This window comes from Sorex araneus, chromosome 1, assembly GCF_027595985.1.
Source record: "Sorex araneus isolate mSorAra2 chromosome 1, mSorAra2.pri, whole genome shotgun sequence".
NCBI classification, from domain to species: Eukaryota; Metazoa; Chordata; class Mammalia; order Eulipotyphla; family Soricidae; genus Sorex; species Sorex araneus.
Genome location: NC_073302.1, coordinates 340,452,862 through 340,479,741, shown reverse-complemented (window position 1 = coordinate 340,479,741; position 26,880 = coordinate 340,452,862). Strand labels below are relative to the sequence as shown.

The 26,880-nt window shown below is 38.1% G+C and overlaps 1 protein-coding gene across 1 annotated transcript in view; it reads left to right on the top strand.

The window, feature by feature from the left end:
* Positions 1-26,880, top strand: part of KCNU1 (potassium calcium-activated channel subfamily U member 1) — a 204,294-nt gene that overhangs the window by 24,994 nt on the left and 152,420 nt on the right. Inside the window, exons 4-13 of the mRNA XM_055128431.1 lie at positions 235-325; positions 1,845-1,956; positions 2,847-2,922; positions 4,351-4,426; positions 6,689-6,859; positions 7,691-7,782; positions 15,430-15,540; positions 20,188-20,293; positions 21,801-21,883; positions 23,058-23,127. Of these exons, the coding sequence (XP_054984406.1) occupies positions 235-325; positions 1,845-1,956; positions 2,847-2,922; positions 4,351-4,426; positions 6,689-6,859; positions 7,691-7,782; positions 15,430-15,540; positions 20,188-20,293; positions 21,801-21,883; positions 23,058-23,127 (988 nt within the window). The remainder of the gene's footprint in view (positions 1-234; positions 326-1,844; positions 1,957-2,846; positions 2,923-4,350; positions 4,427-6,688; positions 6,860-7,690; positions 7,783-15,429; positions 15,541-20,187; positions 20,294-21,800; positions 21,884-23,057; positions 23,128-26,880) is intronic.

The window sequence follows — 26,880 nt, the reverse complement described above, 5'->3', positions numbered from 1 at the left end:
TATCTCTGAGTACTGGGAAAAACTGATGATTTCCCTGTTAATTTCAGTTCCATATACAATCCACTGGTTTTGTTCATATATACTTATACTTCCATAAGATATATAATCTCCTTGAGATATAATTACTCATGCTGAATAAAGAGAAAATTATTTACTTTGCTTCTTACTTGGTCTTACATAGAGGTAGTTTTCTTAAATGCTCCTCTTTATAAACTGATCTTGTTTCTCTTCCAGTCCTGTTGCAAGCTGTTCTACATATGATGATGACACTATTCCTATTGATTTGATATTCAATGGTTTCTTTAGTTTCTATTTTGGATTGAGAGTAAGTAAAAAAATTTAAATGAGTAGACAAATAAATACAACAGGCACAATATAAAATGTGTATTTTAGTTTAAGGCTTTAGAAAGACAAGTAAAGAGAGGCTGCTAAAATCTCATGACTGAGTGTAATAGAGATGTTACTGGTGCCCACTTGATAAAGCGACAAACAACAAGATGACAGTTATACAGTGGTACAGTTTAAGGCTATAATGTAAAGGATAAGAGCTTTAAAACTTTTACTGTATAGTGAAAGAGGAAACTCTCCTATGTACTTGAAACTTTAAGTAAGACAAAAATTTCAATGTCAATAACAATAGTCCCCTTCTTAATTCCATGGATATGCCACTGTCTTCCTTACTGTCTTCCCACCTCTACTTAGAAAGTTTTTATGGGCCGGGGTCATAGCACAGTGGGTTTTGCCTTCGTCTTGCACATAGTCAAACTAGGTGTGATCACCAGTCTCTCATATGGTCCCCGGAGCACCATCAGGAGTAATTCCTGAGTGCAGAGTCAGGAGTAACTCCTGAACATTGCTGAGTGTGACCTAAAAAGCTGAAAATAAAGTTTTTGTAATATTTTCCAAGTTTCAGAAGCTGAATCATAGTCTGCTGAACCACAGTCTATGAATTATCAGTGGTTTTTCCACAAATTTGGGGATCAAGGGTAAACTGTGTAAATATATACATGTGTATGTATATATGTAGTCATATATATGTGTTTTATACAGATATGCATGCATATGTACATGTATATACACACATATACATGTATATGTACATGTATGACTATATACATATGCATCAATATATGCATATATGTTTTTGTGATTCTCCTTCAAAGCTTTCTCTAATCACAATGGCCATTTTCCACTTCCCAGTGATCTGCTAATCCTTCAAACTCCTGCTATCTTAATCTAAGTAGGGAAGTTCATAAGTAAAAAGTACATGTCTTAGCCATCTATAAACACACCTGTCTTAGCAGCCACAAATATGTATCTTGGATAGCTTCAGTGCTTTTTCCATTGAAAGTTATCTAAATCATGTATCTCTATTGTTAAAAAATAAAGTGTTTATTTCTATAATTATATAAGTTCTAAGATATGCTTGGAAGTTTAAAGTACTAATTCAAAGGGCCAGAAAAGTGGCTTAAAAATCTGTGATGCATATTTTCCATGTCAAAGTCTCAGGTTCTTTATGGCCTGAAGAGTACTACTAGACGTGATCCCTAAACAAATAAACAATCAAAATTTGTATTTAGAATTGTGAATTATTTCAGAAGATGGCCTCATATTCATTTACTGAACACTAAATTAAAGATTAAACCTCTATAACTATATTAATGTATGCTCTTCTATATAGTTTTAGAAATTCTTGTGTCTATGGATATAAGAGAGTGAGATGTTTGAGAGATATAATTGAATGAGTTTCAGTTGAATGATATGCAGCTATATAAAGCCACTTTTGTTCATTTTGTAACTTTTGAGGGTAACAGAATTTGTGGTGCTTTGTTTCTGTTTCATAGTTTGTGGCAGCTGATGACAAGGTCAAGTTTTGGTCAGAAATGAATTCACTTGTAGACATCTTTACCATTCCACCAACCTTTATTTCCTATTATTTAAAGAGTAATTGGCTAGGTGAGTGTCTTGTATAAAACAGTAGAAATTTCTAAATCTCTTTAAAAATCCCCAGAATTCATTCATAAATAACTTTCATTTCCCTTTAGTGTCTAAATGGCATTTTAAGAAATTCCTTGAAGTACTTGTATGTTTCTGTAATATACCTTCATGCCATTTTTCTGTAACCTCGATGTATATCAATGTGCATTGTACACGGTAGATATGTACTCTTTATGGACTAGTTCATTCACAGCCTGAGAGTAAAGACCCCTACACACAGTAACTGGAGCAACTTTGTTCTGGGAACCCACCTGATCTGTATCCCTTGATCTTCATAAGCTACAAATAATTATATCTAGACAGAGAAAGCCTATACTTCATGGGAATGCAGTGTACTGACAGTACATGGGCTTGGTGTGACTTTCACTCATGTTTATGTGATTTTATATGATTATTACCTGAAAGTATATCCTCGCTATTGTGACACCATATAAAGTAGAGCATTACATAACACTGACGACAAGTATGAAATATAGACTAAAGTTAGGGGTTCAGGTGAAGTTAGGAGTTTTCAAGTGATGTGCTCTCCATTCTAAAGAATATACAAAGTAAAATATGAGTAGTGCTTACTATTTGAAGACAACCTAGCTGCTATGTCTCTGCTCAACAGTCCTATACTGTAGGTACTCTTATTATCCCCATTTTATAGGTTGTAAAAACGGGAAAGTGTAGGTTACAATTATTAAGTGTGGGATCCAGACTTAAGCTACAGTTCATGAGCTTAAACCTATGACTTTATATTTGAGTATGACAGGAGGGTCAGAAAATGAACAATCCCAATTGTGTTGTAGTTCAGTCAACTCTTTGCTCCTCTTTTCAGTAGTTTTGTCCTTTCAATTGCTCTGTAGGTTTAAGATTCTTAAGAGCACTGCGACTGCTAGAACTCCCTCAAATTCTGCAAATCCTGGGGGCTATAAAGACCAGGTAAGTCTTGATATCAGCTCTTCTAGAAGTGCTATTTCCTTATAGGTTCAGATGAGGAATTTGAAATATTAACTAATCACTAAATGTCTAGAATTTTAGTGCAAATATTGTGAAATCTTGTAACCTCCAACATTACACTCAGTCACTTTCTCCTATGATAGTAGCATCACATACTGGTTAGAACTTTACAAGTATTTTAAAGACTTTGTTCCTTCCTAATGTAAAAGTATATAAGATGTAAGTTTTATTATATTTTAATTCTGGACCCTTTCACCCACTTTCCCCCTAGCTTTTTAACCCCCAACCCCACTTACAAAGTCAAAGAAATTTAAAGGCTTTGAGTTTTGCGATTTTTTTTTGTTTTAACTCAAATTTTTTCTCTTAATTGTCATACAAAAACAAGTCCTCTGAGTATTGAGATTTGTCCAGTATTAGAAATTAACATTTACGAGGGCTGGAGTGATAGCACAGCGGGTAGGGCGTTTACCTTGCACGAGGCTGACCTGGGTTCGATTCCCAGCATCCCATATGGTTCCCTGAGCACTGCTAGGGGCATTTCCTGAGTACAGAGTCAGGAGTAACCCCTGGGTATTGCCTGGTGTGATCCAAAAAGCAAAAAAAAAAAGAAAAAGAAAAAGAAATGAACATTTATCAGAGTTAGAGCCACATAAGTATTTAAAAAAAAAATAAAACAAGCAGTAATATCCCTAGATACCTTGAGAAACAATGCTTTTAAAGCTTTAAGCACTTCGTTCTAATGTATCTCACTTGAAATTTCCATAAATCTTATCTCACTAAGGCTATCACATATTACAAGTCTGGTGGATTTCACTGCTAAGTGTTCATGTCTTATGAAGAAATTAAGAAGAAAAAGGGCTTTTTTTTATGTCACAAATAGTCCTGCCTTAGAAATCACAGAGATTTCTACTCTTTCTACTCAACTCTAGGGCTTAGGAGAGTATGGGGACCCTCTTAATTCTCTTCACTCTAAGATCTCAGCATGAATTTAGCAATATAAGGCTCCATTTGTGAGACTGTCTAGAAATTTAATTTTGAAAGACTCCTCTCTGTATTTCTCTCTCACTGCAGTTTGTTCTATTCAAAGATAAAGCAACAACTATTGCATGTATTTTATAAGGATCCACAGCAAACCTTTGCCTTTTTATACAAGTATTTGTAATTATCTGTGTTTTAGTGCTATGATGTTCAACTAGGCCTCACTTTTCATATGGATCAAACAGAACACTGGTGGCAATACAGTTCACCCTATTGGGTGCAGGGCACTTCCAATAGACTCCAAGTGGTGGTGATAATGTTACTTCTTGTCCAGAAATCACACTGTAATGGTCGAGATTCTAAAAAAACTGAGGTATCTGTAATGCTCTGGAACCTATCAGAACTCAAGTGTTTTTTATCTTTCTTTCCTAGCAACTCAGTGAAGTTTTCTAAGCTGCTAGCTATAATTCTCAGTACCTGCTTCACCGCCGCAGGATTCATACACCTGGTAAGCATCGCATCAAACTCTATAATGCTGCCTGTCAGCATGAATGTCTATTCTTTGAAAAATGGAGGTAGATCTTCTGAACTCCTATGTCAATCGCTATAAACTTTGTGCAGTTTATCTTTTCAATGTGCCTTTCTGGGTTCTCATCCTCCTTATCACTGTATCACTGTATCACTGTCATCCCTTGCTCATCAATTTGCTTGAGTGGGCACCAGTACCATCTCCATTGTGAGACTTGTTGTTACTGTTTTTGGCATATTGAATATGCCACTGGGAGCTTGCCAGACTCTGCCATGCGGATGAGGTACTCTCGATAGCTTGTTGGGCTCTCCAAGAGGGGTGCAGGAATCGAACCAGGTCAGCCTCGTGCAAGGCAAATGCCCTACCTGCTGTGCTATTGCTCCAGCCCACCGTCCTCATATTTCTCACAAACATGTTTCTTCTATACTCAAATTTTAATGTCCCTTTTTCCAATTTTCAAAACCCACTCTTAGGCAAGGAAATAATGCACATATTCATTAAAAGCCTAAGCACTAGAAAAATTTATCTTTATATTTTTACCAAAATCCTAGAATTGTGAATAAAAAGGTGAAAATAAATAAAGCCAATGAGGTAATTTTACACTGAGAAAAGCTGTAGAGTCACTGGGGAGAAATTGCTGAGTTCTGAGAGGAGTTTGGGGACTTTCCTTATCACTCTATAATTAATTTGTACATGTAGTCGCTGGCTTTGCCTGTATAAAAAACTAGTCTTATCCTACTTAATAAGTAATTTGGTAAATGGATTTTAACAATAATTCCTAGACTTCAGTGTCAAAGAATCATCCATTAGAAAATGCAGAAATTGAAGTGTGATGTTAAATGTCTTCAAGTGCCTTTGAGAAAAACAAACAGCAAATAAACAAGTTGTTTTTATCAGTCAAAATTGGTTGAAACAATAGCAAAGAAAACAAAACTTTCTTTAACAAACAAAAACAAAACTTTTCTATTTTCAATTTTTCCAGGAAAAAAAAGTCAAATACATATTGCCAGAGAAACCTCAAAAAAAAAGTCTAAACCCAGCAAGGGTAGCAGCATTCAGGTGCCTGAACATCATGTACCTAATGATGCTGATCCAAATTTGGAGCACTCCAATGTTGGGGAGACTCCCATTAAATTCCATTAAGCAACAGATCCAGTCAGGACATATGTCCACATGCTTAGGGAGACAGATCAAGAGGTTTTAATGACTTTCATGGGGTCTATGTCTACCCTACCCGCAAATATAATTAGTTGTTGGAACAACAGTTACAAAACATTTTGTCAAGGAAACAAACTAAAATTAAGGAAAGCCTACCATAGTTTAAAAAATACAAAATTACTTTAAATTAATTTAAATTATGACATACTTTAAATGTTTAAAATGTTAATTTAAAACTCTGTAATGTTTAAGATACCCTTAAACAGTAGAATGAATTGACAAATTTCAGAAATAGATAAGAGAAAAATTATCACAGGACTGAAAACAGCAGTAGGAAAAATGAAAAATAAGCCTCTAAAAAGAACTATATTGGGATATTGTGATTTATTTATGATTCCTTCTATATATTATAATTATAAACTATAATTTTATTGCCCAAAATATGTAATATAACATCATTTAATAAATTGAGTATCCTTAAAATATTATCACAAGGGGATATTTTCATGTTATTTATTTGGGGGGCCATACTTAATGGTGCTCAGGGCTTACTCCTGCCTCTATGCTCAGGGGTCACACCTAGCACTGGTCAGGGGACCATGGTGAACAAAAGCATTTTACCTTCTGTATTCAAAAAGTATTTTGTGGAAGTGAGACAAGAACTTTGAAAGCTTTTGTCTTTTCACCATTTTTCACACTAATATTCCTGAGACTAAATTCACAGAAATTAAGTATTTATTAAAATATTTATTTTCTTTATGATAATTATAATTAGATACAAATAAAAATGAACATAATTACTGAGTATGAGCAGCTTCAGAGGTCCGTTACTCCAGGATGGAATAATGTGTCCTTAAAAAAGCATTACAGATTCTGGGTACAAGTCTCATGCCACAGACTTCAGCAATAATCAGAATGATAGAAAACAAGTCTTCAAAATCACCAGCCCAATGCAAACCATACATTGCAGCTTTCAAATCATTCAAGTTATTTGGATTGAATTAAACTATTCCCATGTTATGCATATAGTTTGTAAAATTTTCACTCCATTCATAAATGTTTCTGCATATTCTCTTTGAACAGGTAGAAAACTTTGGTGACCCCTGGCTCAAAGGTAGAAATTCACAGACGCTATCATATTTTGAATGTGTTTACCTGATCGTTGCAACAACCACAACAGTTGGCTATGGAGATGTAGCAGCCAAAACATCCCTAGGACGCACCTTCATTATATTCTTCACTCTGGGGAGCTTGGTAAATAACATTTTTAATATCTGTTGAATACATATACTTACTGATGGTAAATAAAACAATATTAACTTGAAAATTAATATTGCATTATTCAGTGCAAGTATGATGAAAATTCAAAGACATACTGAGCCCATATTTTCTAATCTATATTGCCAGGGATTAGTGGTAGTAGACAAAGGAGATCAAACATGTGTTATTAACTTTTACATTGATTTAAGAAACCTTTCTTCCTCCATTTTTTTGCCCATTGGCTATAGTCTTTATGTCAAAGAGAAGGAGGCACTAAAATTTGTTTTATTCTTTCCAGTCTAAATATTAGGTAGGCTCTCTCCAAAATAGCATTTTATTTCAAGTAAGCGCGAGGGTCATGAATCTGAAGGGACAAATGGACCCCTCCTTTCCACAGAGTATCTTTAGTTTTAGTGATGTAAAAATCCTAATAGAGTTCTCTACTTTGCCTTTCTGATAATCCCTTCCACGTTGTTTCATGCCAGCTGTTTTTCTCTAACCTTATTCTGTGCCATATAGTCATATGGATAGGTATAAGAGATGAAAATAATGAGCCGGCACAATGTCTTCCTGGCTATCTTCACTTTAATTCACTTGAATGGTGTAAAGCAATGAAATCTTCACCCAAATGGCCAGACGCCATGTAAGAAGAAAAATGGTAATGGTCTCACTTTGGAAACACAATTCTTAGTCATACCCTTCCCCAATAAGGGAAAGCCTTTTATGTATTCTCTCTCAGAATTTGTAATTTCAGAAATCTGTAATTTCAGAACTTAAAGAATGTATTTGAAAACAAATCTTAGGTTTTATGTGCTGATTGTTTAGGTCCTATTTGCTAATTATGTTCCGGAAATGGTAGAAATTTTAGCCAACAAGAGGAAATATACCAAGTCCTATGAAGTTCTTAAAGGGAAAAAGTAAGTAGCATTGCAATTATAATTTCTACTGTTTGGGCTACTATTTGGGGTCTATAGTTTGAAATAGTCATGTATCATTTTTTCTAAATACCTACTGTCAGATCTAGGTGACTATATGTTCAAAGTTTTTATTCAATTGTTTTATGCTATGATACTGCGAAGATAATATTTCTTGACACAAACTACTATATACTTTATTAAAAATAGTAATTCAACTGAAATTACAGGTAATGTCAAATATTATAGATTCGGACAATTGATTCACTTTCTGTATCACAATACTTATATCATCTAATTCATTTATTCTTTGGGTTAATCTTCCACAAGAACTTTACATAATAAATCAAATTAAAGCCATGCCTTAAATGTAAAATAGTTAAATTCAGCTGTCTCTGCCCAAACTTTTTTAAACTATAGGAATTTTATCACCATCAGACTTGTGTTAGGATGAGAAGAAATTTTAGCCTTTCTACAGTACTTTATGGATTACCTGTTCTGTTGGTTCTTCAGTTTTATCTTGAGGAAGAGAGTTGGAATTGTTTTAACCCAATTTCTGTGGCTACACTTTTCCTCAGTTTCTGTTATGCTTTTCACATCTAGAGGAGATGATTTTCTATAATAAATTAGAGATATTATGTAAAAATAAATATTGAAGGGACAATTGCTGCTTTAAACACATAGAGTCAGGGGGCTAAAACATGCCTTGCACACCGTGAACATGGGTTGGATCCCCTGTCCCCCATATGGTCCACTAAGCTTCATCAGGAGTAATTTCTGAATTGAGAGCCAGAGGGAAACCCTGAGACCCACCAGGTATGGCATCCAACCAATGTGTGTGTGTGTGTGTGTGTGTGTGTGTGTGTGTGTGTGTGTGTGTAATATGTATTATACACAGATATAGAAAGAGTTTTCATGCCTAATTTATTGCCACACCAAAGTAGATCCTCAGCATCACAAGATTTAACATTACCAGGTCCAGGTCCAGGTCTGGGAGTCCCCAAACACCACCTGTGTGGCCAGGGTAATCTTTGGACTACAGGGCCCTGCAGCTCCTTGTCATTGGGCCCTTGTCTTGAACCTTATCCAGTGGACTTAGGATTACTAGGGGGGACCATGGGTCTGTGGAACTCTGCTTGGGAGAACCCCCTAAAATAAAAATCACTACGTAATCTAAGAAATGCCAGAGAGCTTGCTCGACCAAATGGGTTACACACTTGTTCTGATGTGGGAGCCCTGGTTTCTAAGGCCCATGGCTCCCTGCAATTCTGGATGTGTCACAATCCAACACCCAACACCCAACCACAACGGGCACTGAGAGCTGATTTGCAGTGGGAATCTTAGGAATAGTGGGGAGGGTCTGAGGTGGGAGGACACTGAGACAAGGGTAGAGGGAAGAAAACACTCTCAGAGAGGGCATGATGCTGGCATGTTTTATGCATAAAACCGTACTACACGTTGCCTAAAATAAAATATTTTAATTGGAGTCTAAGGAAAATATAATCTCTTAATACTTAATTAAAATAAATTATATACAAGAAAATACCCAGTCTTCCTTCCTTCCTTCCTTCCTTCCTTCCTTCCTTCCTTCCTTCCTTCCTTCCTTCCTTCCTTCCTTCCTTCCTTCCTTCCTTCCTTCCTTCCTCCCCTTTTCTTTCTTTCTTTCTTTCTTTCTTTCTTTCTTTCTTTCTTTCTTTCTTTCTTTCTTTCTTTCTTTCTTTCTTTCTTTCTTTCTTTCTTTCCTTCTTTCTTTCCTTCTTTCTTTCTCTCTCTCTTTCTTTCTTGCTTTCTTTCTCTCTTTCTTCCTCTCTTTCCTTCTCTCTTTCCTTCTTCCTTGACTTACTCCTGACTCTGCATTCAGGGATGACTTTAGGCAAAGCTCCAGGGGACTGATGATATGGGTTGCCAAAAGTCAGACAAGTGCCAGACTTGCTCTACTATATCCTCCGTCCCATAGCACCAGCTTTTTTTCACTGTCAAAGTACATTTTTGCTCCTGTCTTGTATGACTTCTCTTTCAGACTCCTCCTAAAAATGCACTATTAGATCATTTTAGAAATGGAAGATTGTAAAAAACTAAAGAACGCCGAGGGGGGGCGAGTGCACTCGCGGGCTCTCCGGGCGGCTCTGTCTCACCACCCGCGTTCGGTGCTCTGGAACCACAGTGTGTGGACTGGATCGGGACGGCCGGTGGTCAAGGACAGGCGAAGGAAGAACGAGGACCAAGGTGGTTGCTGATTAGTTACCGTTTATTCAATCTTCAAGCTTTCTCATCTCCCGCACTCCCAGCTCCGGCCTCTCTCTGGATCTACTGCTCAACTGCTGCTTCTCTCTGGCTTCTCTCCCTCCTCCTACCTGTCTCTCCCCGATCTCTCTCGGTGGATCTGGCCCTGTGGATCTGCCCCGGGAAACAAGATACAAAACCAAAACCAAAGCCTTCTTTGGGCTGAAAGCACTCGGATTTACATCCCAAAGACCAGGCTGGGCTGCAGCAAGAAATCTACATGTCAACTACAAACTAGACAGCACCTGAAATTTACATCCCAAAGACTAGGCTAGCACCTTAGATCTGCGGGTCAAAGATCAGCTAGGTTTCTGTGACAAAACTCCAGAAGGCAGCTGGAAAAGGGGAAATATTCCAACATCTCCCCCCTTTTTGTTTAGAACAGATTTTAACCATAAAATAAAATGCTAGGCACAAAAAGTTCAATAACACTAGCAGAACACCTATTCTCTAGCACAGATACGCTTTCAGCAGGACCCATCCAAGGATGAAATCCCATGGTTGTGTTTCTCTTCTCCTTGTCCAGTAAACATATAAGCATTCACAATATTAATCATTTTGTATGGGCATAGCAAGAGATGCATAAAACTTTTAGAATTGCTCTCCGGGGGTCACCTCATCTCAGACTACAGCGCTCAGGCCAGATTAGTCATTCCTCACCCTAGCAGGGTCCAAATCTAGTTATCACTGTTTGGATCATGACAGCATTTGTCCATGATCAAGCTCTTAACTTATAGTTAAGCATTAGGCACTTTGGCCAGGCCCATCTCGATGCCAGGGTAGCACACAACTCACCGCTTGCCCTGGGTCCTTCTTGTCCCACGTCGGGACCGTGCTTTGGGGGTGCTAGGAAGTAAGGGCAGCTGAGGCTTAGGTCAAGAGAACAGATGCCCTGGAGGAAAATATCATGTAGAGTCAAATGACTCCCAGGTTACAAAAGCATAACATTTGTTAAGTCTTCCTGTGTCCATACAAAAAGGACTTGCTCTGAATAAACTATGCAAAGGACTCAAGGAGAAGAGAAAAACATTATTTACAAGTCAACAGAACACCAAGAAAGAAGCTACAAATAAACAAAGAGGAATAGGAGCACTGTAACGGGAGTAACCCAATAAACCTAAACTACTGAGGCTATGTTATCCTACATATCCCCCTTTTTCTTTTTACAAAAACACCAAAATTTGAAAATGAGGAACAACTCCAAATTACAACACAATTTCAAATAACAATACAGTCTCATTAGTTTTGCTAAGATTTCAGTCCGACCCTGGGGCCAGAGCAGTGCTTGTAGTAAAGAGTCCAATTGTCCTGCACTGTCCAGGGGTGGTAAGAGTCACCAATGATAAGAGTCATTTAGTCACAGTTTGAAGAAATGAAGTTTCTGGATCAAAACTGAAGAGTTGTCCTTGTAACAGCAGCAGTAGTGGTAGCAGCAATGAGTCTCTGGAAAGCAGCTATTAGGAGTCCAACAAATTTCAGGAAGCACTGGATCAGTCAGGGAGCACTGGAACAGGAGCATCGCAACTTCTGGCAGGAGAACTTCAGCAGAGGAATGCAGCCATTCTCTGGTCTGGTTCCTCGGCAGTCATAGGTGCAACCTAGCTTATGTTTGGAAAAAACACTTTAAAGTTATTAGAGGCTTTGACAGTTGGGGTTTGGTCTCCATGCCTGTGGATAAAGAGACAGAGGAAAGCTCCAATACAAATGGATATCCTAGAGATAAATGAAAAGGTGTTCCTGTTAAATCATTCCTTTCTCGTTCAGGAACCTGTGAATTCCAAGGAAAGGGTGAAAATAAAGTATTGTTAATTCAAATATGGAGGCCTGGTGGTTGTCCAATCCACAACCTGTAAAAGAGGGGTAGAAGGAAAGGTCTTAATGTGACCTCATTAGATGTGTAAGGAGCTAGAGGCCTTTGCTGCAGGTCCTCTAACGCTGGCTCCTCTTCTTTCCTTGTGACTTCCAGCTGAAGTCAGTTTGGCGATGAATCAGAGCTGGAATTTGAAGGGTTGTGAGACTCTGGAGGTCTGAGATCCAAATCAGGTGGTTGAATTCTGCTTCTGATAAGAAGTAAAGGGATCCAAAGTTTCTTAGTGGGGTTATCATCTGTTGAAACAAAAGCATAGCCTTTTCCTCGAATAAGGAGTTTTCCTGCTACATTCAATTGAGAAAATACCTCCTTTTTGTATTTGATTTAACATTCCATATGTCCACTGAAAATGCAGAGGTGGTGGGCTTAAGGCCGCAGTGTTCTATACTGAAAAGGGGTTGTAGTAATTGTATCAGGGCAGGAAATAGGCTGCGCTTCCTGCCGTCCCTGGCTGCAGCGATTATACTGATTGGAGCTTTGAGACTCCACACTGGGGAAAGGGGCTGCAACTGAGAACATCCTCTGATCTTGCGGGGCCTGGGGCTGGCCCCCTTGCAGGTGTCCCGAGTTGGGGTCACCCACTGCATCAAAATTAAAGCGACAATCTCTGGCCCAATGATTTCCCCTCTTACACCGGGGACAGGGCCCGGGAGGTGCAAGTCTGGCTCTGCAGTCTCTGGCCCAGTGGTTTCCCTCCTTACACCTGGGACAGGGCCCAGGACGTGCTCTCGTAGCACGGCTTGGGGGCACATTGCAATCTCTACGAAAGTGGCCTGGTTTTCCACAATTAAAACATCTTTTCTGAGCTTGTCTCTGTAAGGCATAGACCTGCACCTTATGTTTAACAGAGACAACATTCCAGCATGCTTCCAAGTACCCGAATATGTCTTCCTTCTCCTTAATAGGGCGCAGAATGGCTTGGCAATCCTCATTAGCATTTTCAAAGGCCAATTGTTTAGTCAACAGCTCATGAGTCTCCTTACCCTCAACCTGCATTTCTATGGCTTCCATCAATCTTCCTACAAAGTCTGCATAAGGTTCTGAGGCTCTCTGGACAATCTTTGTAAAGCTTCCCTTAAATTCTGCTTCTGCATAAACCTTCTCCCATGCACGCAGGGCTCCGTCACGGACATAAGCAAGAACAGCACGAGGCAAGGTGACTTGCCTTTCTGGGTCGCGCCATTTCCCTTCACCAGTTAACATCTCACAAGTCAACTCAATCCCTGAAAAGTTTTGTCCAGCATGGCGTAGGCCTTGAAGCTTTGCCTTGGCCTCCTTGCTGAACCACATTCTCCATTCCAAGTACTGAGAACGGCTTAAGCACGTCTTAGCAACCCTGTGAAAATCTTGAGGTGCCCAGTAGGCCTTTTTACTCCAGTCTGCAAGATACTCCCTACAGTACGGAGATGTAGGCCCATACGAGACACAGGCCTGTTTGAAACGACTGAGAGAATCCATCCTTAACCTGCGACAAGATGGATGCTGCTTCTTCTCTGCCTGGACTGGGCGATTGGGAGCATGTCCCGAGCGGTCTGGAGGCCGCTTGGCTGAGTCACTCTCGGACTCAGAATCTGAGTAAGTGGCAGCAGACTCATAACCTGCATCACTTCCATCTAATGCACTGGAGGTAGAGCTATATTCACCAGCCTCAGAAATATTTTTGCTATAAAAACCCTTTCGAGACTTAGGTGCGGGAGGAGCTGAGGCCGTATTATTCCATATATTCTCCTCCACATCAACAGCACTTTTCAAAAACAGGAGAATAGAATTAACAATCTCCCAGGTAGTCCAGAATTCCACGGGGATCTTAGTCCCTTTCTTAGATGCCTTATAGACATTTTTCCTAACTTGTTTCCAAATCTTACTTTCTAGAGTTCCTTCGTCTGGGAACCATGGGTTAACTGCATAAACTACCTTAAAGCAGGACCGGAGTTGGTCTCTGGAAATGCAGAGTTCCGGGTCTCCTGTTCTGCGGGAGAGACACTGAATCAAATCCATAAATGGCTTGCCATGTTCAGTCTGGTTTGAGAAAATATGAAAGATCTTGGGAAGGCCTAGAATCTGTCCCATCTTAGTGGAGGATTGCTGTTCGGATTTTAATCCACAGCACACTAAAAAATCCTGTTCTCCCACTCACTTTCTAGAGTGAGGGTGCACCGAACGCTATTCTTACCTTTAGTTGGTAGTTCGTGCCCGCTCCAGGGACGCCAGCTGTAAAAAACTAAAGAACGCCGAGGGGGGGCGAGTGCACTCGCGGGCTCTCCGGGCGGCTCTGTCTCACCACCCGCGTTCGGTGCTCTGGAACCACAGTGTGTGGACTGGATCGGGACGGCCGGTGGTCAAGGACAGGCGAAGGAAGAACGAGGACCAAGGTGGTTGCTGATTAGTTACCGTTTATTCAATCTTCAAGCTTTCTCATCTCCCGCACTCCCAGCTCCGGCCTCTCTCTGGATCTACTGCTCAACTGCTGCTTCTCTCTGGCTTCTCTCCCTCCTCCTACCTGTCTCTCCCCGATCTCTCTCGGTGGATCTGGCCCTGTGGATCTGCCCCGGGAAACAAGATACAAAACCAAAACCAAAGCCTTCTTTGGGCTGAAAGCACTCGGATTTACATCCCAAAGACCAGGCTGGGCTGCAGCAAGAAATCTACATGTCAACTACAAACTAGACAGCACCTGAAATTTACATCCCAAAGACTAGGCTAGCACCTTAGATCTGCGGGTCAAAGATCAGCTAGGTTTCTGTGACAAAACTCCAGAAGGCAGCTGGAAAAGGGGAAATATTCCAACAGAAGATAAAACCATATCTACAACTGTTGTCTTAAAAATCCAGTATTACTTCAATCACAGTGTTTGACAGTGGTAAAAATCAAATAAATATTTGATCCTTTAGAAGAGTAACTAATTAGCTAATAGTTAATAACTAATTAACTAATACTTAATAACTAACAACTAATTAAATTAGTTATTCCTCAGCTTAAAAAAATTGTGCCAAAATGACCTGTACAATGGAGTTGAAGGATGGGTGAGAAGGAGGAGGGGTGTGAATTCCTTGGGAGAGAGAAATGGGTAGACTGGTGATGGGTGATGAGATTTGAGTTATGTCAATGAGAAACTCTAATTAATAGTGTTGTAAGAGATAAATTAATATTTTTTAAAAAATTGTGCCTCCCAAATAAAATAATACATGCAAATAACATTATAGTTACAGATAATCACTTTATAACAATGTAATTTATACTATTAGAAGCTATTTAAGAACAAGTGATCCCCATAGTTTTTAGTTGTATTCTAGAAAAGCTCAGCATTGGAATCAAACTAGAGAGGCTATATCAAACTATATTGGAAATGTAGTCATTGATATTACTATTTTTAAAATCTTTGGTTTAAAAGTCAAATGTACTTAAAACTAAAGTAAGTGACTCGTTCATCTTTAAATCAAGATAAGAAGATGGTCCTCTCCCTCAGTTAAACCACCTTCCATGTTCTTGTCACCCAGGTTCATTGTGGTCTGTGGGAACATCACTGTGGAGAGTGTGGCTGCCTTCCTAGGGAATTTTCTCCGTCTAAAGTCTGGGCAAATCAGCACTGAAATTGTGTTTCTGGGAGAGTAAGTGTATCTCATCTGTTGACCCATGGGTTCTTAATTTAATGCTTAAAATATGTGTGTATGTTTTTTTAAAAACAAAAAACATTGTCCTCAGAATATTGAGAAATAATGAAATAGAAAAACTAACCTTAGAATCAAAGTTAAGCTCTGAAATATTGTTGAATATTTCTTCCCCTATGTTTTTCTATACATGGACTAATGTCATTTAAATGATTTTGTAGTATTTAGGTTACATTTATATCTGTGATGAAATTATGTGTACCCACCTCTTGCTTACTTTATAGTCATTCTAGTCTCAAATTCTCAAAATCAGAAAGGTGAAGATTTTTATTTTATAATTTTTTATTGTAATCATTATTTAATCATTATATATGTCTGTAGCACTGTTGTAGCACTGTTTTCCCATTGTTCATCGATTTGCTCAAGTGGGCACCAGTAATGTCTCCATTGAGATTTATTGTTACTGTTTTTGGCATATCGAACATGCCATGAGTAGCTTGCCAAGCTCTGCCGTGCGGGCAGGATACTTTCGGTAGCCCGCCAGACTCTCCAAGAGGGACAGAGGAATTGAACCCGGGTTGGTTGCACGCAAGGCAAACGCCCTACTTGCTGCACTATCACTCCAGTCCAATATGTTATATGTACCAAAATAAATAGAAGAACTAGTTACAAGTTTTCATAATAAGGGGAATAAAAGGTAAAAATTGAGAAAATATTTTCATTTAAGATAAAGAGAGGGAGAGGTCACAAAAAATACAAAAACTCATTATTATGATCATCATTCTTTAAGTAAATATTGTTTGCTTTATAATTATAATTCTAGTTGTTGAGTTTCAAGATTGAAAATGTGCTAATTTTCCAAAATTAAACAGAAACAATTTGTCTTACATTGGGGGAGAATCACGAAAAAAGGTATTTCCTACTTGGTACCCAGGGCCTCTGGGGCACCACTTCTAGCATTCTAGGAATGGCCCACCGTGCCTGACAGCTCAGTGCAGTGCTGGTGAGAGTCAGGATCACAATGAAGAACTTCCACTCAGGGGGATGCTGGTCTATGCGCATGGTGCTCACAGGACCCTTCTAGTTGCCGAAATCAAACCTAGATCCCTCACCTGCAAAGCGTATATTGCTTATGCCTAGGCCATGCTCCCTACCAAATCAAGGAAAGGAATTTTGGTGACTTTTGCTTTTATCTTATGTTGTTCAATTTCTTTTAGCAGAGCTTAAATCAAATGTTTTGCGAGAGAGAAAAAATACATGTCTAGGACAAATATATTTTAAGTGGAAAAATGCTTTACTATTCTTTTTTCATTTTGATTTCCAATGAGATAGAATAATTTCTGCATGTGTTGAAAATGTCATTCTTCTTTTAAAAATTCCTCATTTCTCGGGGCCTTAGTGATAGTGCAGTGGGTAAGGCATTTGCCTTGCACACAGCCAACCTGGATTTGATCCCTGACACCTCAAATGATGTCCCCCGGGACCACTAAGAGTGATCCCTGAGAGGAGAGCCAAAAGTAAGTTCTGGTCACATATAGGTGTGTTGCCTGCCAAAAAATATTCCTTGTGCCTTTAATGCCTTATTTTTATTAGTACAGTTGTCTGTTTTCCACTGACATTTTTGTTTGTCCTTGTTTCATGGGGTTTTTTTGGAGGTGGTCAAAATCTTTCAAGCTTGGGGGAAACCCAGGGCCAATTATCCTGATGCTCAACCAGGCCAGCAATTCAATGCCAGGGCTTGAAGATACACTGATGATTGTGTCCTGTTGTGCCAGGGACCACCAGCGCTGCCCCAGTGATGCATGGAATCATCTTCTAGAAGTAGGTATGCATAGGCAGTGATGCCAGGAGGCCATGCATACCAGGGATCATATGTGGATCAGATACAACTTTGGACTACTAATTTTAAACCACTCTTAACATATCATTCATCATCATCCCGTTGATAATCAAATTTCTCTAGCGGTCTCAGTAACATCTCCATTTGTCCTAGCCCTAAGATTTTAGAAGCCTCTTTCTACTCGTCCTTTCCAATGGCGCCACACTGGAGGCTCTTTCAGGGTCAGGGGAATGAGACCCAGCATTGTTACTGGTTTTGGCATATGGGCAGTAAACTCTTGGTAGCTTGCCAGGCTCCCCCAGAGGGAGAACTAGGCCATAAGATGTAGCGCAGCCATTTTGTGACCTCATGCTTTCAGGAGCTTGGTTTTAAAGTCTCTGGATGTTGGCCGTTGGTGGGCTTACACGGCACTGGGGGCAGTTCCTGGGTGTGACTGCCTAGCTACTGGAAGATGGGGAATCTGGGCGGAAGAGGCCCAATCACGATCTGAGCAGGCTTGGAGGTCGAGCCCCGGGTCCCACACACCTGGGCTCCTCTGTGGTTCCTTCATGCATGAGGCTCATCCGAATGTGTGGAGAGGGGCCTTGAGCATGGCTGTGGCTAGGCTGCGGGGGTCTTGGGATGCGGAAGCTCAGCTCGGGGCTGGGAGGGAAACTGAAACCCACCCCCCCGAGGGGCTCCGGGGAAGACATCTAGGCACAGGAGCAAGAGACTCTCTTATATCATTATATCTATTATCTATAGATATAATTATCTATTATATCATTAACCATTTTATGTGATATTATTAATATTTTGTCTCCTTGGACAGAGTGATAGTACAGTAGATAGGGCCCCTGCCTTGCACATGGCCAACTGCTGTGTATGGCACAAAAATGAATAAATATTTAATATTTTATGGTAAATATTTTTGGTATGTTTTTATTGATTTATTTTGTTTAGGGGCCACATCCAGTAATGCTTAGGGACTACTCCTGCTTCTGTGCTCTGAAGTTGTTGCTGCAGTGCTGTCAGGGACCATATGTGATTCCTGGGGATTGGACCCTAGCCTTTTGCATGCAAAGCACGTGCTCTGCCCCCTTTAAGCATTCTCTCTGACCAGTGTGTTTTTAGTTTAAAGCAAAAACATTTGGTTCTCATGTATACCATTCCACTGATTCTTCATTTCAACATTTTTAAATAGACGTTGGCCTTTCTGCTCTAGAATTCACTGAAAAAAATTTTTAAAGAATTTTGGTGTTATCTTCATATGTCTTATAATCTTTTATTATAGTTGGGGGGTGGACAGTGTGGAGTATATCCAGTCTACTCAGGGCTTATTCCCAGCTCTCTTTTCAGGGGTCATTCCTGGCAGTGCTTGGGCAATCTTATGCAGAGCTGGGGAATCTAAATAGGGTCTGTGCTATTCTATGGTGAAAGGCAAGTGCCTTAACATCTATGTTTTCTCTAGCTTCCATATTGCAGTTCATAGATGCTGTTTAGTGGTAACACCCTTCTATGCTCAGGGATTACTTTTGGCTCTATGCAGTGTCAGAAATGGAACATGGGTTGGCAATAAATATGACAGACTCACCTGCTAGATTACCTCTTCTGCCCCCATATTGTAGTTTTTAAGTCAACCTGATGTATCACTTTGATTTTATAGAAAAGTATTCCTGTATAAAGATCACCTCAATTTTTATTTATTTATACTGAATACTTTTAAAGACATATATTCAGCCAACCATCACTTTGGGATCTCATGTGAAAGTAATGGTAAAAATTTTGAACACTCTATAGCTGGTTTATAGCTAACAATTTTATTTTATTTTCATACCCATTCTGTTAGTAATATTTGTATTTCTAAAATTCTTAGATTTTTAAAAATAATTTTAAAGTAGAACTAATACTAACTAGAGATAATTTTATTATGTAATATACACAACTGTTTTTGTAATATGTTGAAACTTATTGTTCAATTGAATTATCAGCTTGATATTTGTTTGCCTTTAAAAATTAGACTAGCCAAACTAGACAAGTTATGAAAATATGTGTCCAACATTGGCAATGAAATATTAATTAATGACAAGATATTTTCATAGTATATATGTAATTACCATGTTTTACACTATAAATATCTTATAACTTTGCTTTATAATTATAAATGCAAATAATAAAATTAATGCAATATGTTATTTGTCAATTTCATAAATATCAAAATAGATTGTTTCTGTTAATTTCTACCTATAATTAAGATGTGTTTGAATCTATTAGGGTAGAAGATTCACCCTAAAAATATTTACCTCCATTGTAAATATTTTAATTTGCATTTTAGATGCTATGTTATTAAATTGCCTTATAAAGTAGATCACAAATTATTTTATTTAAGGAGCTGGAGTAATAGCACAGCCGGTAGGGCATTTGCTTTGCATGCCGCCGACTCGGGTTCGATTCCCAGCATCCCATATGGTCCCCTGAGCACTGCCAAGAGTAACTCCTGAGTGCAGAACCAGGAGTAACCCCTGAGAATTGCCAGGTGTGACCCAAAAAGCAAAAAAAAAAGATTTTATTTTATATCAAAATATTTGATTTTTAGAAATTTCCTGTTTTATACATTCGCATGGTATATATTATCATATCACTAAAATGAATTAGAAATCAGATTTAGATCCATTCTGAAAATTAGGCTTAGTCATGTCAGCATCCCAAATAGAAAATTAGAGATGAATTATGGACAAATAGAGATTAGAGTTAAATATAACAATCTCTAAGCCAAAGTCAGTTATACTTTTTAAATTTTTCACTTTTTAATTTCATTCTTTGTCTAGAACTGCTCCTTCCTTGGAATTGGAAGCTATATTTAAATGCTACTTGGCTTATACAACTTTTGTTTCTGGATCTGCATTAAAAAGGGAGGATCTAAAGAGAGTTTCAGTAAGATTTAGTTCTTGTAGTTTGCCTAAATGATTAAAATGTTAAAATATTTTCTCTCTTAAAAGTTTCTTACTCATGACACTTAAAATAAGGAAATCATGACTGCCTAAAGTTTAGAAAAATTGTATTTGATATCTAAAACCCTTTAGAAATATTTAAAAATAGTTCAAGCAGAACTCCTTATTTATTTGCACTTATATTTTAATTGTTTATTTTACCAAAGTTTCTCTCTAGAGTGGTCATATTTCTTTCAGTCTAAAAGATCTGGAAAATTTATGAATGGCACAAATATGTTGGTCTTGCCATCCAGAATTCTTACCAGAAGATGGATTTCTTAGTCAATCAGCTTTTACGAATTTCTTCTAAATATACTGATTTGCCTATTTTTTTGAAAAAACAGGCATAAAATATGGTAAAACTCCTTAAAATTGTGGCTAAATCAAATGAGTAACATTCAACACTCTAGGCAGTTTCCATGTCTGATCAAAGCCTGCTTCTGCTCACATTCTAGGTTTCACAACATGCGAATCAAAATATTCCATTTTCCCCCAAAGCAGAAATCTATAAAGATAAAAAATAATTGAATAAGCCAAGAAAGATAGTTCAAGTGGTAGAGCATGACTAGCATTTGGGAGGCCCTGGTTAAACTCCTAGTTCTTCATAATCTCCTATTAAACCCTTGGCATCTTCCAGCATCACAGATTTGGTCCTATTGGCCTTTGAGAACTGTGACTGTGTTCCCAGTGGTGTATTATCACCATCAGGTAAAGTCCTGGTCCGGCAGTCCCTGAGCACCACCAATCTCAGAATGGCTGGCCAGGGAACTGAGCTCTGCCAGGAGAAGACTGTCAAGGACTAGTGGGAATAATGTCTGTAAAAATGAAAAAACAACAACAACATGCTGAGTGAGAGTCCAGTGAGTAGGACTCATTCATACCACATATTCCCCCAAGTCTCTCCAGGAGTGACTCCTAAGCTCAGAGCCAGAGAGAGCACTGCTGGGCATGGCTCTGAAGCAAACAAACAAAACACAGAAATAGCAGCCTGGAATGATAATAAGGTCACCTCTGTAATTTTCCCAGACCTTATGATTTAGAATCCACACACATTAGTGTTTGTTCGCTTTGAACTAAACCGACTCCCATTATGACTATTCTCTTGTGTCCTGAAATATATCTGCAGGTGGATTCTTTGGAAGAGCCTATAAAGTAGCACTAGATATAAATTTGCACTTCATAAATTTATATAAAATAACTATTTCCTATATTTTAAGAAATCTTCCTTTTATTATGACATTATGCCCAGGGCTATCGCTACAACACTCTGCACATGCATCACTTTCAGCACTATATTTCATGGAAAGACTTCCCTATCAAAACCCAAATGTCTTATCTTTCTTGTATTATGACAAATTTTATGACAAAAGCAATAAACAAAACCAAAAATGGAAAACTAGAACATTTCTGATGTATTTAACAAGATGGTTACTGTTATTGTTGAAGAACAGGTGGAAGCCGCAGAAGCATGCTTGATCATCGCCAATCCTTTGTGCAGGGACACACATGAAGAAGACAATTCAAATATTATGAGGTAAGAAATTTACACTGTGTGGGTTAGAGAGATGTACAATAGCCAGGGCTTTTGCTTAGGTCAATCTCTCGCGCCACTTGAGGTGTTCTGAGTGCAGTCAGGAGTGCTCGCTGAGCACAGAGCCAGGAGAAAGCCCTGAAACCAAAAACAAAAAGGAAGGAAAAAATAAGCCGGCATTGTATTTTATGTGTTTTATTGCTTTTTTTTCTCTTTTACTGTATAGGACTAAACAGATGATGTCACATATCAGAATATTAGATTCATTATGTTCTAGATTTCTGATGATCACTTTGCTCCAAAGATTTTCATAATTAAAACTGAAGTAAAAAGTAAATTAAAATAATGAAAATAGAGGGTCCTAAGGACCTATGTGCTTCTTCATATATTTTTCTGCAGTTTCATATGGATAAATAAATTAAATTTTAAAAATTACACATACAAAGTGTATGTGTATATCCACATAATGGCTCTATGTAAAGTGTCTAGCAACTTTATATAGAGCCATTATGAACAAGATACCTAATTCGATGTATCTGTAAAATAATTAGACATATCTATAAAAAAGTATTCTTTACTGCTTTTTTTTTGCTTGTTTTGTTTGGGGCCTACACCCAGCAATGCCCAGGGGTTACTTCTGGCTGTGCACTCAGAATTCATCCCTGGTGATTCTCGGGGGACCATGTGGAATGCCTTGAGATTGTTTCTGGGTGAGCAGCAAGTAAGACTAGCATCCAACCCACTGAACTATAGATTCAGGCCAAAGAATTAGACATATCTTAAAAATAAATATATTTTTTCATATATTTAATTAAGTCACTAAAGTAAGAGAACTCATTAGGTTTCATTAACAGAAGATTTTTAGCAAAGAAAATTAATTTTATGTTTTTGGGAGTTTTGTTTGATTTTGGATCACACATGGCTATGCCTGTGGTTTACCTTTCACTTGGGGGTCACTCCTGGAAGTGCTTGGGAGACCTTATGTGGCACCTGGAATCAAATATGGGCCATGTGTGCAATTCAAGCAATTATCTAATGTGATATATCTCTCTGGCTTCACTATGCTTTTTTTCCCCTTTTAATATGGTTGCCCACACAACAACTTCAATGAATAGAATTATATATAAAGCTGTCCTATTTGGCACATTACTGATGGACATACTTGCCTTTTATATAGGGTGCTCTCTATCAAGAACTATTACCCTAAAACCAGAATCATCATACAGATACTTCATTCCCATAACAAGGTATTGTAATATTGCTTCCTTTCTATTCTCGTCCTTTTTTAAAAATCCTGGAGGTAGATAAATTTATTTTAAAATTTTAATGGATCCGCTAGACAGCTTTGGTAACTATATCTTGAAATATTTTTATTCATGATATTGAAAAACAATTTTTCATGGCTTTAAAATCAAAAGGGTTTTATTACTAGAACACAATTATAAGAACTAGTAAAAGGAATTTTCAAGAATTGAAGGAAGGATATGAATTAGAAACAAATAAAAAACACAAGAAAATATAAATCATACTGATAGAGATACATATATAATAAAATTGAGAATAATTAATATAGATGTTTGGGCACTCATAAAGTTTGTATAAAGTTTTAAATATAATGTAAAATAATTGTAACTGTAGTGATTTATTAAGGGATAAACAAGGTTAAAAATGAGAATAAAGAGAGAGGGAGAAGGGTACATTGGAGATGTGTGTGGCATTAGAATTATGTTCATGAATAAAACAATATGAGTAGTACTGTAAGCCCAAATATTTTTAAATAATAATATATGTAAATATGAATTGCAATTTCAAAAATCAGTAATGGTTGGAGGTACAGGCAGAGTCTAATTTACAACTTTGGAATGTTATTGAACATAAGTTGTTACATAGAAAAAACATGGAATGAGACTAACACCCATGGGCCTGAGGGATTAATCCATAGTTGGAAGCTTGCCACGAGTGAGACTTAGGGGATGCAGTTAAGACAGAGAAAGAGTCATTATGACAATGATAGGTTGGAAATGATAACTCTGAACAAGAACTGAGTGCTGAAAGTAGGAAAAGGGTTAAATACCTGATAATCTTTTAGTGCCTGTATTGCAAATCATAATGTCCAGAAGGAAGGAGGGGGAGTGAAGGGGAGAGAGAGAGAGACAGAGACACAGAGGTAGGGAGGAAGGAAGAGAGGGAAAGATCGAGGGAGGGAGGGAAGGGGGAAGAAAGAAAGAAAAAAAGATGGAAGGAAGGAAGGAAGGAAGGAAGGAAGGAAGGAAGGAAGGAAGGAAGGAAGGAAGGAAGGAAGGAAGGAAGGAAGGAAGGAAAGGAAGGAAGGAAGGAAGGAAGAAAGGGAGGGAGGGAGGGAGGGAGGGAGGGAGGGAGGGAGGGAGGGAGGAAGGAAGGAAGGAAGGAAGGAAGGAAGGAAGGAAGGAAGGAAGGAAGGAAGGAAGGAAGGAAGGAAGGAAGGAGAGAAAGAGAGGAATGAAGGATGGGAGGGAGGGAGGGAGAGAGGGAGGGAGAAAGGGAGGGAGGGATGAAGAAGTGAGTGGAGGCATGGAGAAAGGCTGGTTGGGGTTTGGTAGGAGGGGAACTTTGGACATTGATGGTGGGAAATGTACACCAATGAACGGACGGATGTGGAATTATTAAATGACTAAGACTCAAACACCCAATTATGAACAACTCTGTAAAGTATATCTCACAGTGATTCAATGTTGTTTTTAAAATGTACCATAAATATAGTCATAATGCTTGAAACTATTAATAAAACACTCCAAAACAATAAAAAATAAATTATTAAAAACTTAAAACAAATTGCAGTAAGTATAGTTTTAGATAAGCCAAATGATAATCATAAAGCAAAAGCTTCTAGAAAATAGGCAAAAAATATTAAACTAAGAGTAACACGTCAAGAAATCTTAAAATCATAAAAGAGGAAAGAAAAAAAAAAAGGGACAGAGAACGTAGAAAATAGCCGGGTGAAAATTTACTTACAAGTACATACTCATGAATAATTATCTTAAAATCTAAAAACCAATATAAATTATTCAATAACAAGATATAGTATCTGAAGTGATTTGAAAATAATAGAGTCCTACCTGTATTCTGACTTTGAGAGATGAACTTTAATTGTAAGAATACTCAATGACTAAAAGTGAAGGGATAGTAAAAGATAAACTAGGAGGGCTGGAGCAATAGTCCAGCGGGGACAGCCTTTGCCTTGCACGCGGCCGACCCAGGTTCGATTCCCAGCATCCCATATGATCTCCTGAGCACCGCCAGGGTTAATTCCTGAGTGCAGAGCCAGGAGGAACCCCTGAGCATCGCCGGGTGTGACCCAAAAAACAAAAAATAAATAAATAATAAAATAAAAATAAACTAGGAAACTGGAAACCAAAATCCTTGGGATAATTAGACTAATATTAGACAGTATAGGCTTAAGAGAAGTATTGCATTACAGGCAAAGAAGACTATTCTGTAATAATAAAAGGGACAATAGAACATAAATATAAACATAACAGTTGCAAATATTTATGTAATCAAAAATTAATATCTAAATTTATTAAGTAAAAATTAATAGACAGGACAAAGAGAATGCTATAATAATTATAGTTGACTTTAATAACTCATATTAATATGTAGGTCATTCAAAGAGAAAGTTTAACAGGATACAATAAAATTAAATAACACATTAGACCAGATGTGCTAAATGAACATGTATAGATGATTTAATCAAAAGGACAAACTTGTCAAGTGCAAATGGAATTTTTCCAGGAAAATTTATGTTAGGCCATAAAGTGAGTCATAATAAATGCAATAATACTGAGATCATATCACACAGCTTTTGCATCAATAATGACATGAAATTAAACATTGCAAGAAGAAAATTGGAATATTTAAAAGTAAGTGAATATTAAATAGTGTGAAAGATCTGAAACATCCAATGTATCAAAGAATGCATCATAGGAAAAAATTTAGTATACTGTGCTTTGAAATATGACTAAAATGTATGGAGCAAATAGTAGGTACAACTTTAAACCATGCCACTATCTGGCTCCCTAAGCACTGGGGGTATAACTCAGCTGATTCCAGGCAACAGTAGGTAACCCTGGTGTTGTCTCAGCATCACTACATCTAGGTTGTACCACAGTACCTACACTGCATCACACAGGAGGGCTAAACATCACCACTTGTTGTGGCTAGGCCTCCTGTATTATGCTTTGGAATTCTTGTGCAAAGTGAAAACACCATGAGGCAAGGGAAAATGGAAATACAGAATACGAAAACTTTTGATATGCATGAAGGAAGTTATTAGAGGTAAGTTCAAGAATGGAAAGAATGTCCTCCGGCAGGTTAGGCTTTTGCCTTGCATGCAGTCAGCCCAGGCTGACTCAACCTCCCTTGCTAAATAAACTACAAGGGGTCATTAGCAATTTCACTTAAATTGCATGATACAAGATCAATACATAAAAGCATAATGTATTTTAATACATTAATATGAAAATAACAGAAAGAGAACATAAGTAAACAACTTTACTTGCATGAAGCTAGATTAAATACCTATGGATAAATTTAATCAAAGAGGTGAAAGACATGTTCAAAACTATAAACACATACTAGAAACTGGAGAACACATAGAGGAAAAGATAATCTGTGTGTTTGGATTGCAAAAGTTTATATACTCTCCACAAGTTCGGACAAGCCTCACTCATGAAGGGACTGGCAGAGGAACCCAGGTATGCGGGATGGGGCTGAGATCTCCAAGCCTGCTCGGATTGGCACTGGGCCTTCTCCATCCAGACTCCCCATTTTCAAGGAGCTTGACAGCAACACTCACAAACTGCCCCTGGCGCTGTGTAATCCCACCAATGACCACCATCCAGAGACTATAGACCAAGCTCCCAGAAGCTCAACAACTAATACAACTAATAGCCTTGTTCTCCTTCTTGGAGAACCCTACAAGCTACCAAGTGTCTATCGCCCCCCACGGGAGAGCCTTGCAA